The 14,419-nt window shown below is 41.4% G+C and overlaps 1 protein-coding gene across 2 annotated transcripts in view; it reads right to left on the bottom strand.

The window, feature by feature from the left end:
• Positions 1-14,419, bottom strand: part of FGD3 (FYVE, RhoGEF and PH domain containing 3) — a 177,106-nt gene that overhangs the window by 77,813 nt on the left and 84,874 nt on the right. The window contains exons 1-3 of one of the 2 annotated variants that reach the window (XM_019536934.1): positions 9,215-9,346; positions 8,567-8,735; positions 6,986-7,583 (exon numbers count right to left, since the gene is read on the bottom strand). In XM_019536934.1, the coding sequence (XP_019392479.1) occupies positions 6,986-7,534 (549 nt within the window). In that variant the 5' untranslated portion in view covers positions 7,535-7,583; positions 8,567-8,735; positions 9,215-9,346. Of the gene's footprint in view, positions 1-6,985; positions 7,584-8,566; positions 8,736-9,214; positions 9,347-14,419 lie in introns of those variants that run through there. The other variant, XM_019536933.1, reaches the window with a different exon arrangement.

The following is a 14,419-nucleotide window of genomic DNA, read 5'->3' as shown; positions in this document are numbered from 1 at the left end:
AATAACATTTCCATTCAAAGTTTAGGAATGAGGGGATATATAAGACAGATCTATGACAAAAATACAAGGCAGGGCAAGTATATACATAGCACAAATTTTCATGAGCTGAGGCTCACTTTATCAGATGCTGGCTGACTATAAAAAATACATACAGAGATACAGTTAGCCATGTTAGTCTAAAATCGTGATGGCAGAACGCAAGGCAGCTTTGCATGTAACAGACTAACTAAATCAGGGATGTATAGCATAAGCTTTTGTGAGCCCAAGCTCACCACATCAGATGCTGTGAAAGGACAGACAAAGCAGTGTATCATTTCAAAAATTAACTCTTTCATAAATGATTAACTTATATCAGGGGTATGGCACATGGGCCAGTTCTGGCCTGCAGAGGTACTGGATCTGATCTGCTGAGCCAGAGGGTTTTGGTGGAGTTCTGGCAATGGGGCTTTTTGCCCATGCAGTCACCGGGTGTTCAGAAGCTTCACGTGTGGTGGCAGTGGCCAGGTCCTAGTGTCAGCCCACCTTGGACCCAAGCTGAGTCATCCCAGCGCACCCCTTGAAAAGGTTGCCAACTCCTAACTTATGTGATAGCCAGGAATCTCTACTTTACAGAGAATGGTATAGAGACATTCTGTCTAGATTCTTATACTACAAACATCAGCACAGTATCTACCAACCTACTCCTGGTATCACTGTTACTTAGGATCCTGCTACACGTTCAAATTAAAGCTAGACAGAAATAGCTATAGAATTCTTACGCATTTGCATGCACTAACTTTATCTGGTTGGCTCTTTTTATAGCTGGATAATCACTTTTATCATGCAATAATTACTTTGCACATGTGCCTGGTCAATTAACCAGTTAACAGTGTGAAAATTACTTTGCACTTGTAGCCGATCTTACTTTGCATGTGTTTAATTTATAGGGGCCATAGATTAAATTCTTAAGGACAGAGACCACCTTTTTATTACACTGCATTTACACAGTATCTAATACACCATAATCCTGCTTCATGACTGAAGCTTCTAGGTGTTACTATTATACAAAAAAAATTATCATCGCCAACCAGCAAGCCCTGCTAACAGGAATACAGCACAAGAGGTGCTCAGTTAGAACGTCTGCAGCCTAAAGGAACTTTGTCTCATGCACAGCACTGTCAGCAATTCTTCTTTACTGAGTAATGGTGCCCACATCTTTATAATTTATTCGGGTTTAGAAAAATGGGCTTACCATATAAATTAATATTTTTAGCCATAGGTCAACTCTAAAACCAAGCAGCTTGATGTAGAAACTTTAAGTGCAGTGTACTTGTATGCTAGAATGGGATCTAGTGCACAAGGCTATTTATAAAGGCAGGGAAAGGATTTTTTTTTTTTTTAACTTGGCCAGTAGGGCTGTGTGAAGCTTCGGTCCCTGATTTGATTTGGCAGAAATCTGGCTTGATTCAGCAGCCGAATCCCCGAATCTGAATCAAATCAAAGGACCCCTTAATTTCTCCAAATTGAATTGGAACCCTCCAAATCGATTCGGAGAGATTCAAAAAGATTTGGTGGTTCAGACGTAGACACAGCTTTAAATGTTTTTTCTACATACCTCAAGGTAGCAGGTGGCTCATAAATGCTGCAATGCTGGGGCGCATGGAGCATCCCACAGCAGAGTGTGGGGGGGTCCCCAGTGCACTTGGCAGCAGACCTGAAAGAGGACCAGAAGCACTTCCAGTCCATTTCTGGGTTCTCCATGGACTGCGCGGGGGGCGCCTCTGCACTCCCCTAGTTCAATGCCTGGGGCCTCCTGGGTCTGGGGGCAGCACCCGGGATCTCCCTGCAGCCCATCTCTGAGCCGGGGGTCCTCCCAGCATGCTCCTGGGTGGACCCGGAAGTGGACCAGAATTACTTCTGGTCCACTTCCTGGTTTGCCCCCAAACACATGGAGGTCCCCCCGAACTCCTGTGGGATACTCCATCTGCCCCAGCATTGCAGCATTCACAAGCCGCGTTGGTACCTTGAGGTATGTAGAAAAAACTTTTCAAGCTCTGTCTATGGCCAAATTGCTGACTTTCCAAATCAGCATCGAATCTTCAAATTCGGATTCAGCTGAATTGAATCAAGGACAGTGATCCAAATCAACAAATTGAATCCCCAATTTGGGCTGAATCTGAATTGAATAGGGCCTGCTTCGCACACCCTTATTAGCCAGTAGCAGGCTAGGAATCTTGCAACACCCACCCATGTGTCAGGGACTCGTTGGAAGCTTTGTCAGGATTCTTCATGTTCTATACTTTACATCATGTTATTTCTATTTTTGCCCCTCTAGCTGTCTGGAAACTGTAGCTCGTACATCTTCCTGGTCAGAGAGATGAGCCTAATACAGATTTTATACAGTTAGATCATAAAGCTTACACTTCTGGGAAATATGAATATGGACTTTATAAAAAGTCTTTAGTGCCAAATTCTCTTGAGGATCTTCAATGGGGTTGAGAAGGCCTACAAGAAAGCAAGCTGAAAAAGTGAGTAGAAATCAGGGTGGTATCCGGGGAAGCAGAAGAGTTACAAGGTATGTGCATCAGAGCTCTCAGGAATTTCATCAGTTCTCTCTCTCTTAATCTTTCCCCAGCTGTTTCCAGTGAATCCTACTGCTCTCAGAGTCCATATATTTCAGTGGGATTCCTCTCTACCTTCTACTCCAAATGCTTGCAGACCACATAGGATTCAAAGGTTTTCCTTGGCCACAATGAATCCTACAACCCTCCTGCTTCCCTCAATTCACTTTTCCAATTCTCTGGACCTTGATTCCTAATCCATTCCATTTTTATCTTCCTGTAATTTGTTAAATCCACATCAACTATTATAGACCATTATCAGAATCCTAAGTCTGAGGTACCTGATACAGATTAAAGTGCACACTGGCCAAAATAAATATAAAAATCTGTGTCAGTGCTCACGGTTCAGATCCTTGATAGCTGCTGTGAATTACAGAAGGTTCAGAGGAAGGGAGATCCAAATATTATTTATTTATTTGATTTATATGCCACCCTCCCCAACAAAGGCTCAGGGCAGCTTACAAAAAGAAAACAGAATTAATTTTAAAATGGAAAGTGACATGACGTCCAAAACATCTTAAAATGGAACTAGAACATCAAGAGAAAACAGATGTCCCATAAACAACATCTCAACCTGGTTTTGTCTGATGAATGCTTGCCCAACTAGGAAGGTCTTACAGCACTTCTGAAAGATGTGGCAGGCTTCAAGAGGAATGGAGGTCTAAAGCTGAAGAGCAACTGCAGAGAATGACCTCCCATATGTTTTTGCCAAGAGAACCTGGTTAAATGGTACTTGTAGGAGGCTGCTGTTGGCTAACCTTAGGGATTGCAATGGGGCATAAAGGAGAAGATGACCCGTTACCCAGACCATTTAGGGCCTTATAGGTCAAAACCAGCACCTTGAATTGTGTCCAGAAAGCGATTGCGAGGCAGTGCAGACTCTGAAGTACTGAAGTTATGCATTTCTAGTCACTCACCCCTGTCAAAATATGGACTGCCATGTTGCACATCAGCTGCAGCTTCCAGACATTCAAGGGCAGCCCTATGTAGAGCACATGGCAGTATCAAGACATGGATGATGATAGCCAGATCAGTCTGCAACTCCATTTTCCATTCATCTGACTTCCTCCTTGTGTCAAAACAGCAAATCTACTACACTGTGCATCTACTACATTATGGATTTCACAGGGCCAAGGGGAACTGGCTGGGAGCTTTGGCAGGACCACGGACCCCATACAGTGTGAGGACACCAGCATAGTGTGTCACAAGGGATCTGCATAGCATGCAGCTCAATGGCCATGTGGCAGGAGTTTCTTTGGCCCCAAGCCACTTAGAATTTGGACAGCCCTGCTCTAAATGTTTAATAACTTATTTATTCAATTACTGATTGAAAACTGTGGTCTCCATGTTAAATTAGGAAACTGATTCTGAACAGTTTGGTTAAAGGGCACATTATTTTTCCCCTTGATTTAGCCTTCCCAAAACAAGGCACATGGTTTTATTTAGGGGCATGTGATGTGCAAATAAATAAAGTAAATTTTTTCCCTCTCAATTTTCATTCTGAAGATGCTACATATACCGTTAAATGGATGCAACTGACCAGCTGCCTTACAACAGTCAGTGAAATGATTTGGTACATAGTTAGATTAGACTATCAGTTGACTAAGCCTCTAAATGTACTTTGGACCCACAGACATTATGAAAACTAGCTACACAAATATAAATTATTATAATTATGCTGGAAAATATTATTTGACTTTAAAGTGAATTGTGTATTCACTCATCACATTGCTTTGGAATATAAACAACTTTTACTTTGAGAAGTTTCATAGTTTCATAGTTTGTAGGGTCAGAAGGGACCTGAGCAGATCATCTAGTCCGACCCCCTGCCATGGCAGGAAAGATTACTGGGGTCAAACGACCCCAGCAAGATGAGCATCTAACCTCCTCTTAAACACCCCCAGGGTAGGAGCCTGCACCACTTCTCTTGGAAGCTGGTTCCAGACCCTAGCCGCCCTGACTGTGAAGTAGCACCTCCTGATATCTAACCTAAACCTAACCTCTGCCAGCTTGTGACCGTTATTCCTGGTCACTCCTGGCGGTGCTCGAGGAAACAGTGACTTCCCCAATGCCTGCTGATCCCCCCTGACTAGTTTATAACAGGCCACAAGATCCCCCTCAGCCTTCTCGTTTGGAGGCTGAACAGGTTCAGGTCCCGCAGCCTGTCCTCATAGGGCCTGCCCTGTTGTCCCCTGATCATACGAGTGGCCCTCCTCTGGACCCTCTCCATGCTGTCGACATCCCTCTTGAAGTGCGGCGCCCAGAATTGGATGCAGTACTCCAGCTGCGGCCTGACCAGTGCCGCATAGAGGGGGAGGATCACCTCCCTGGCCCTGCTCGAGATGCATCTGTGGGTGCACGCCAAGGTGTGGTTAGCCCTGCCAACCGTGACCTCGCATTGTTGGCCCATGTTCATCTCGGAGTCAGTAATGACCCCAAGATCACCTTGCACTTGTCTGTGTTGAAACCCATCCTATTCTCATCCGCCCACCCTTGTAACCTGTCGAGGTCTGATTGCAGCCTGTTGCATCTGCTAAAATAAACTTTCAAGTTTTGCCTTAATGTCAGCTAGTACTTTAAAGTTAATGTCTTTGGTAACATCAAAATCAATGTTTCTGTCCTTCTGATTCAACTTGTGGTAGTAACTGATAGTTATGCAGGAAAAAATGCTGTGCCTGCTGCATTTGGATTTACCAATCTGCAATAACTAAGTTCAGAGCTCATTACCATGAAATTCAGATGGGTTGCTATGTTTACCTCCTGATCCAGGAGTCTGATTTGCCTCCCAGTTCCACTGGGTTGAAATCAGGGAGCAGTTCTTGATTTACACTAGAAAAATTAGAGGAGAATCAGGCTTTCTATATCTGTTTGGTTACATAGTAGCTTTATACCGAAGTCCACACAATTGGCCAAATCCTGTACACATATGAACTGGTCAAGGAATTAAGTCTGAACATTATAATAATAGCAAGGTAATGTAGTTTGAAAATGAATTAGCTTTCAACAGGTTTTCCAAAAGAGTTATATCTGTACCAACTTTGTATCTAATGGGAACCATCTACAGGACTTAAATAACTGAACAGTTAATTAAGTCCATGAAAACTGTGACTGTTGACAGTAGGTTGAATTGTATTCCAGATGGTAGAAATAGAACAAGCATATGTTAAAGCATGTATGTTTGCTGGAAAAGATTTATTTTGCACCCTTCTGTTTGTTTCAATGTTGCTATTGTTCTGCCCCTTGAAACTCCTATTATCCCACGGCAAGCTATATCCTGTGACAGAAGAGTAAGGGATTTGATGTGCAAATTGCATTCATTGTGCAAACCGATCCGAATGCCAAGCTATATGTTACGCTATTTTACAGCTTTTATCTAACATAACGACTTACATCACTGATCCTATCACCAATGAACTTCCTGTAAATCAGTTGGTACTTACATCCTTCCCAGCACTGGCACAGATACCAAGCTGGTGTAAGACAGCATGTTGCAGAGGCCTCAGGGTGGGGCCTATAATTCACAGAAGACCTTATTGCCAGCTTGTATCATGTGTTATAACTTAATGTAGTATCCCTTCCTACAAACACTTGTGTATGTGAGTACTGTAATCTTTTCCCTGTGATAAGCTTCATTTACTTCAAAAATTTTGAACCACCAACATTCTGCAAAAGATTTTTCTGAAGGCACTCTACTACTACTATCACCTCCACTTCCCTCATCAGGTAGCTTAATAAATAGGTAAAGAAGGTATTTGTACCTATAATTACTATGTATTCCAGGAAGTTCTTTTCTAGCTACAGTTACTTGGACCATTACATAGTATAATTTACAGAGAAGCAACCTTCCAAAGAAACTTTTTTAGTGAAAAGAATGTCACATAGAAAGAGGTATAAGCGTCCTTTGTCAAAAAACAAGGGTTCATATGATGTGCAAATACTTCCATTTGGCTAGGATTTCAGGCACAAATTTAAGGCATGGATCCTGAAAGAAGCTCTACCTGTTGGATCCTTGCATTCACACAACCCCATGGATATTAGCGGGGGTTCCAATAGCTTACAACTGAATTTGGGTAAATTCTGAAATAAGGCGCAATTTTTTAGCTTCTGACTGTAATTAGTCACAGGAAAAACTTGCCAACAGATGCAGTGGATTTGTCATCACTTGAAGCCTGTTAAATCATGAGAGGAAACCTTTCTAAAAGAGAGGATCCAGGTCAGACACAATCTTGTGACCTGGTAAAGCAGGAGGATAGCTGAAAGGATGATTATGGTCCTTCTGGGTTTAAAAATCTATGAAGGTAGATGCAAGGAACCCTGGCACAGAGATAGTTTCAGGATGAGATTTAAAGAGTATTTGAAAGTAATGAACACACTAGGTATCTTACCTTGTTTACATCCAAATATTCTAACTTTGGCACTTCTGCTGTCTCTTGTTCCTCACTACTTCCATCATCAATGTCACTGTCTTCATCCTGTGTTGAGTCTCTCTTCTGCTCCACAGGTGAACATTTGCTACCCTTTTTGTCAGTATCCATTTCAATCGGATTTCCAGATGCAGTAGACTTCTTCTGTTCTGTGCCTTCTTCATTTGGAAAAGTCTCGCCTGCCACACTACAAGAAGGGCTGTCAATTCCACTGTCTCTGTTGGGAATTTTACCATTACCATTTAGCTCTGTGGTTGAGTCTTTATTGCCATGTTCTCCAGACGGCTCTTTGCTCACATTTACAGCAGTACAGTCTTCATGGCTTTTGTTATCCCCTATGCTTAGTTCCTTAATTTTCATTATGTCTGTGTTAGATAGATCTGAACTGCATATTAGGTCTGGCTCATTCTCATCTGGCTCACTTTTTTCATTTGCAGAACAGTCACTGGAGGCTACCATGTCAGAGTCATTTGAGCTTGGTTGTTTGGAGGAGTCTAATCCAGGTTCCATCCTAAGCGTTAAATTTAATTGGTTTCTTTGAAGAATGTGTATGGGTTGCCTGAAGGTAAAGAGGGAGTCCTTGGTCATTCAAATTTACATTTTCAAGCTGGGATGTTAAAAAGTGTCTAAGAGGCCCAATTTCCACTGAATTTCAGTGGAAGTTGGGCCCTACAGTCCCCCATCAGACACTCTGTGGCCCTCCCAACCCAAATAACCCAATCACTTTATCATTTCTTTTGTCCTTCCTGAAAGAACAGTTTTGCTTGTTTGCTTAAACAGGAACTAATTGTCCTTCCGTGAAATTAACTATGCAAAGCAGCGTTCTTTTCTGCACGTTAAGAGTTTTAAAGGGACAGGACTGCAAGAAATGTCAAAGTGCTACTTTCAAAATGTATTTGACATGTTTAAGCATCAGCCCTAGTGGAAAGAATACTTACAATAAATGACCAAGCCCTATATCTTGTAACTTTGACTGTCAGTAAGAATGATCATGTGAATAGCTTTGCAAAAGCAACCAATTTTCCTGGAACATTTGTTGAACCAAATCAAATATTTCTTACAATGTCTTTAGAAACCAGGTTGCATATTACATTGCTTTGTGATATGCTGCAATCAAATGATGTTTTCCCTTCACAAACATTGGGTAAACAACAAACATGGCATTTACTCAAGGTTATAAAGTTTTACCTGTAAAATCAGAAGCCTCATTTATTTAAATTACACTGATCAAGCTTCTGCAATGCCAAAACAATTTGGATCCAAACTTTACAGACATTGGCACAAAACTGCCATTCATTTACTGATTTTCATCATGACCCATGATAGGTCACAGATGAATACGTCTTAAAGAGACATTGCTTCTTGTATCCTGCCCCCATAATCACATAGTTAAGTTTAGGGTTTATGATTAAACCAATGGCTTAACACCACATTCCACACAATTACAATAAATATTCCCTGAGGTTATTTTTCCCACTGAATGTACTTCAAAATTCAATGAAAAACAAGCAACTTAATCAAAAGGCACAAAGATATATTTACCTAATACTTTCAAACTTTTCAATGAGGGTATTGACGCCTGCTGATATCTGTGTTTCTTCCTCTTCAAGCACTAAGTTCCTAGATGACTTGGGGTCAGCTGGCAAAGGTCGAGATGGTGCTGGAGGAATTCTCTCCTGTCCAGACTGGAGGTGGACAGGCTTAGGAGGTACTAACAAAATTAAGGGGAAATAAGAGAAGATAAATTTCCTTCCACTGAGGATAGTAGCCCCACATTCTGATGAAAGAGTGGGAAGTATCCATTATCCCAAGCTGTTTACTAAAGACATAAGAACTAAAATAGTCCCAACTTATTCCTCACACAGGCACATTATGAAATGTTCTAAAGATAGGAAAATGGCTTCTCTTGCATTTCTACTAAGTTGTCAGAAACACAAAGTGGCTGACAGAACGTTACCGCTTCCTTGTTGCCAAACAGGATGCATAGCGCACACATGCAGATTTGGTTTTGCGACTGTTCTCATTGCCTCCACTGGAGAGCCACATTTTCTTTACATTGACTTTTCAAAAGTCAGAATTCTGCTCAACTGAACACACTGAACTACAGTTGTAACAAAAGCACAGATCTGCATGCCTCCTATTCATTCTACTACAAGTCTGCAAGCAACTGTGTACTAGACTTTCTCTCACCTTCCCTCCCCCATCTCCGCTGTGGTACAGTCTTCTTCACAAATTTCCTTCCTCTTTTGGTACTGCGCTGAATAAGACACCATGCATATAAAATGCTTGCTTTAAAAATGTGACCATTGTGGGAAAAATAAATTTAAAAACTTGGTGCCTTCACCTTTTAATGAGTCCTTTACCAGCTTTTCTGATCAATGTAATTTAACAAAATGTACACATTCAGCTCCTCATATTGTTTGCAGAGTAAATGGTTTTATAAATACGTAAGCAGTAACCCATGGCAACAGGTTTATATACTTTTACCACTTAGTATAATGAAATCAACTTCACATAAATAAACCTTAAACTAGAAGCTAAGAAAATGACAGTAAAATAAATCCAGAAGTGTGTATTGCTTTGAGCAATACTGTCCAACATTCACTCAAGCCTAAATTGCTTAATGGGGAAATATCCTAATAGTTCAATACATAGAATTCTAAACATATGCTTTCTTAAATAACTTCTTAAGAACAGCTTATTCATTTTTGCATATTAGCCAGAGCAACTAAATGACCCATACGGAACATGTTAGCATAATGTGATTAGTCTTTAATTATTAACAGTTTTGAATCTGTATTTTTAAGGGTTATTTTTTAACATAACAACTGAAACGTATGTGTTCCGAGAAAAATGATTCCAGCCATTTTTACTCTGTGTAAGAATTTCAGTCTTCAAACTTTCAGAAAGATGATTTTCTTTCCCTTGGACAGATGCTGAGTTGCTCTAAATTATCCCAGATCCCTTGAAGTCAATGACTACAGACAACTTAATGTGTTTGAATAGAGTATGCATTAGGATTGTCAACTAAACTGCAGAGCAACACTAGTTCAAAATAAAGTACATCTTTCTAATGATTTGAGACTTACTGGGCATTCAGAGTGGGAGGATTAAGCAACTGAACTGCCGTAATGTTTTCCAAGACCACCATGAATTCCCTACTGAAAAAATAAAGGAGGGGTCCTTTTTATGATTGAAAGAATAAAAATTCACAGAAAGACTGAAGAGAGAAGGGGTGGAAGAGCAGGGAAGGGGAACCTTCTTCTACATGAAAGGATGGTGGGTCTTTGCTGCATTTGTTACTGGCTTTGTTCACAAGGTCTATATATCCTTTTGATGTTTGTTAACCTTATTCAGCTCTTTAAAATTCTGTTGAACCTTATATACACTCCTGACTGAGTGGGAGAGCCATGCCAAACTTCACTGAGGTCTCTCTTCATAGGAGCATAGCAACTGGCAGGCTGGATCACACATAAGGATTCATGTAGGCCAGCACCCTGTCTTTAACTGCGGTAAGCAAAAGATGCTTTGGAAAAAGTTGTCAGAAGCCTGCTAAAGGAAGCTGTAGGATTAACTGCCTCATTAGGATTTATCCTGCTCTCTAGAAGTTAGAGACTGACTCAATTTGAGACTGATTAAAGCATGAGTCTTACTACCTTTCTCAACATTTTAACATTCATTGTAACGACTGTGGATATTCTTGTTATCCACTTAACGGCTAATCTCTTCTTGAATCTCTCTGAGCTTTGCCTTCTATAACTGTAACTTGGGATTTACTGTCATAGAAGTCATGCACTGTGTTATGAAAATATTTTTTCTATTTGTTTTGAATTTGGCTGTTACCAAAAAAATCAGAGTTATGGGTTATTGATCTTGGCAGACACTTTAAGAGCAACAGATAAATTATTACTCAGTACAATGAAAGCATGAACCAGACAAGAGACTCTATCAGTCATGAAAATGAAAATAGAGACTCACACCTGATACAGCTCTTCTTCACTAATAGGAAATGTACTAACACATTTTTAGTAGCAGTCAGGTAAGAACGGTCTTTGGATTCCACATCATATCAGGGTGTGAAAAGTGTTTAAAATGGAATAAAAGACATTTTGAAAATCGCATTCCTGACACCAGTTTCAATATCAATTTAAATTCTATTCTAGTCTGAGCTAGTATTTTTAATCAAATGTATCTGTTCATAATCAAATCCATTTTAGAGTCCTACAAACAATCAGAAAAATTCCTAAATAGTACGATGGGATTCTATCACAATCAGCCTAAATGGAAATGTGTAATCAGCATTATCACTAATGGAAATTATGTCACTGATTTTTTTGGCTAATCCAGGGATAACGGATCTAGAGTAAGAATACAAGAGAAAGTAGTGACATTTCAGTCAGGAAACAGGTTCTATCCCCTTTCAACCCTCCAAAAAAATTCCTGTATTACCATTCCTTGACCTGTTCTATAGCTCCTCTTTGGGGACAGCAGGAGAACAGAATGCTTGGGCAAGAAACTGTGAGAATAATGGTATTTTCTTTAGATCTTGATCTATCCTGCTATCTCTATGCTTCTGTAGCACAGCTATCATGGATGTTTATCCTATCAGGTTGCCAATAGCTTCTATCCTCCCTATAGTTTTGTCACATCCTATCCATCACTGGTTAAAAGTAAGCACAGGGAAATGCAACACAGTAAATTGCTGTGCATCTAACTCCAGGTTAGCGCCATGAGAAAAGAATATGGTGTGCAGAGCCGCTCCTCTGAAGTGCTCCCTTCCTGCTCCTCCTTCACACTTGGCTGAACTGCCCTGCCCTCTATCAATTCAGCTCTTCCTACAAGAAGCTGCAGAAGAATTAAAGGTGAATGCTCTCCCACACACTGTGTAAAAGAATATGTATATGGTCCTAGATGTATCACATTACAGCTTCTTTAAAGCAGAACCAAAAGTACAGAGTTCATATGTACACTCAGATATGCTTTTCTGCCCCTATGATCTCACTTTGCTTGTGAGAGTGAACACAGAAGTGTGAAAGTGCATCTTCAGGTCATATAATGTTCAGAAAATGTTGAGAGAATTAACAACTGAATTTATATTGATGATGGCAATTGCATAGTTAAATCTTTTCTCCCTTACTTGGACATTCACCACTTTAAACCATGATGAGTAACTTTCAAATAGAAAGTTTTGTACCAAGGGGCAATACACATATCCCCAAAATAGCAAGTGCCAAATAATTTGAGCCTTTAGACTGGGTAAATCAAAACTGATTGACAGAGGGTGCATCCACACATGCGCTTTACTGCGAGTTGACTAATTAGCTCTTCAGTAAAGTGTCATAGTCTGGATGTGTGCCCAAATTAATTAATTCTGCCACAGAATAGTACTGTCTGGGACAACTACTATCCTAGGACATGGTAATTTATGCTGTCACAATGCACATGTAGACAGTTACTGGGGTATGAGGATGCTACAGCACAGAGGCTGCCTGCTGGCTAGCCCTGCATTGTAGCACCCTCATGCCCCAGCCAGCTCTCCACTGCCCAATGCCACCCCTTGGAGCCTGGGGCTGACCCCCTGAGCCCCTGCCAGCCCAGGGCTGCTCTGCCTCAGCTCAAATTGCTGCAATCTCAGGAGCACATGTAAGCACTGGATCCAGGAAAAGCCAACTCCAGCACAAAATGCATCAGAGTTTATTGCGTTAGAGTAATTGCATATGCAGATACACCCAGAGTGGAGCAGATCTACATTGGCAGGGCAGTGATCTATAGCATTAAAAGTATTTTGACATGTGGTGATCTTTCTGAGTTCTTTGCAACAGCAGAATTGCTCTATTATTTTTCTGAATCCCCAAATAAGTGAAAACTAAGAGCTGGCAATTCCCAAGGGGTGCTTCAAAACTATTGGTGCCTTGAGTCCACAAAGGCTGAAAACTACTTCAGCAGGGGGAAGCAGCTGCAAGTCACAGGTTGTTGCTTCTAAGTGTAATGAATCCATGGCTGCATGCACACAAATAGTATGTTCATCAGCAAATGTGCACACATTTGGCAACAGAACAAAACCTTCTGATCTCTACAACTAAAGCAAAATGGAAAATCAGAATGAGTTGTAGGAGAGGTCGCATTAACACAGCATTCCTGGATTCACTTTTAACAAGTGAACTTCACCTCAGATTCCTAGTGGGTGACCACTGACTACAGGTGCTGAGGATAAACATCAGGGGTACATGTACACAAGTTTGGAGGCTGGTCTGATGTGCTGTAATTACAACAATTAATTGAGTAATTACCATGCTGCAGCCAGCCTCTGCATCTCATGTATCAGTGTCCCCGCATTTCAAAATGGCAGCAGAGGCACTTCCACCATTTTGAAGCAAGGGGACACTAATATATGAAGCACTCTGAGCATATTAATTAGAGCAGCTCTAATTAAAGAGCCCCTTCCCCACCTCCAGAGCATGTCTAAAAACAGCCCAGGAATCTAAAAGACAGGGTAAGGTAGAGGCAAAGGTCTAGGTCCTTCATGCCCTATAATTCTCCTTCTGCACTTATTGACACCAGAAGGCCAACTAGAGTTACGTGACCACAGTGATACTAAGGGAACACACCATTCAAAGACTTTTATAATTTGTATTTATTGAAGCAAACCAGGAGAGCCAAGGCTGCAACTGAACTCCAACTAGCTTCGAGCATCAAGGACAATAAAAGTCCTTTTTCAGATATGTGGGGAGCCAAAGAAAAAGCAAGGGCAACACTGGACCCCTGCTGAACCAGATGGGGCAACTGACACCCAGGAAAAAGCCAACCTATTAAATGGGTACTTTGTGTCAGTCTTTCATCAGTCCCATGGGACGCCCATGCCTACTATGGGACAGGGAGGTCCAGGCGAGGGAGATGACCTGCCTTCCATCAATGCCGACCCCGTGAAGGAATACTTTGGGAGGCTGGATACCTTGAAGTCAGCTGGCCCTGACAATTTAAAACCCAGGGTACTCAAGGAGCTGGCAAGCGTCACAGCCCAGCCCCTGGCATGGATCTTTGAGAACTCCTGGCGCTCTGGTGAAGTGCCCGAAGACTGGAAGAAGGCCAATGTGGTGCCTATCTTCAAGAAAGGGAGTAAAGTGGATCCGGCTAACTATAGGCCCATCAGCCTGACTTCTATCCTGGGGAAGATCTTAGAAAAGTTTATTAAAGAGGCCATCTTTAATGGACTGGCTGACACCAAGATCTTGAGGGATAGCCAGCACAGGTTTGTTGCGGGTAGGTCTTTCTTGACCAATCTCATTCCCTTCTACGACCAAGTGACCTATCACCTGGCCAAGGGAGAAGAGATTGATGTCATATATCTTGACTTCAAAAAAGCTTTTGATCTGGTATCCCATGATCACCTCTTGG

The sequence above is a fragment of the Crocodylus porosus genome, unplaced genomic scaffold (genome assembly GCF_001723895.1).
Source record: "Crocodylus porosus isolate Cpor-Errol unplaced genomic scaffold, CroPor_comp1, whole genome shotgun sequence".
Taxonomy (NCBI): Eukaryota; Metazoa; Chordata; order Crocodylia; family Crocodylidae; genus Crocodylus; species Crocodylus porosus.
Note: the sequence above shows the minus strand (reverse complement) of the source record. Positions and strands in the feature narration are given on the sequence as shown.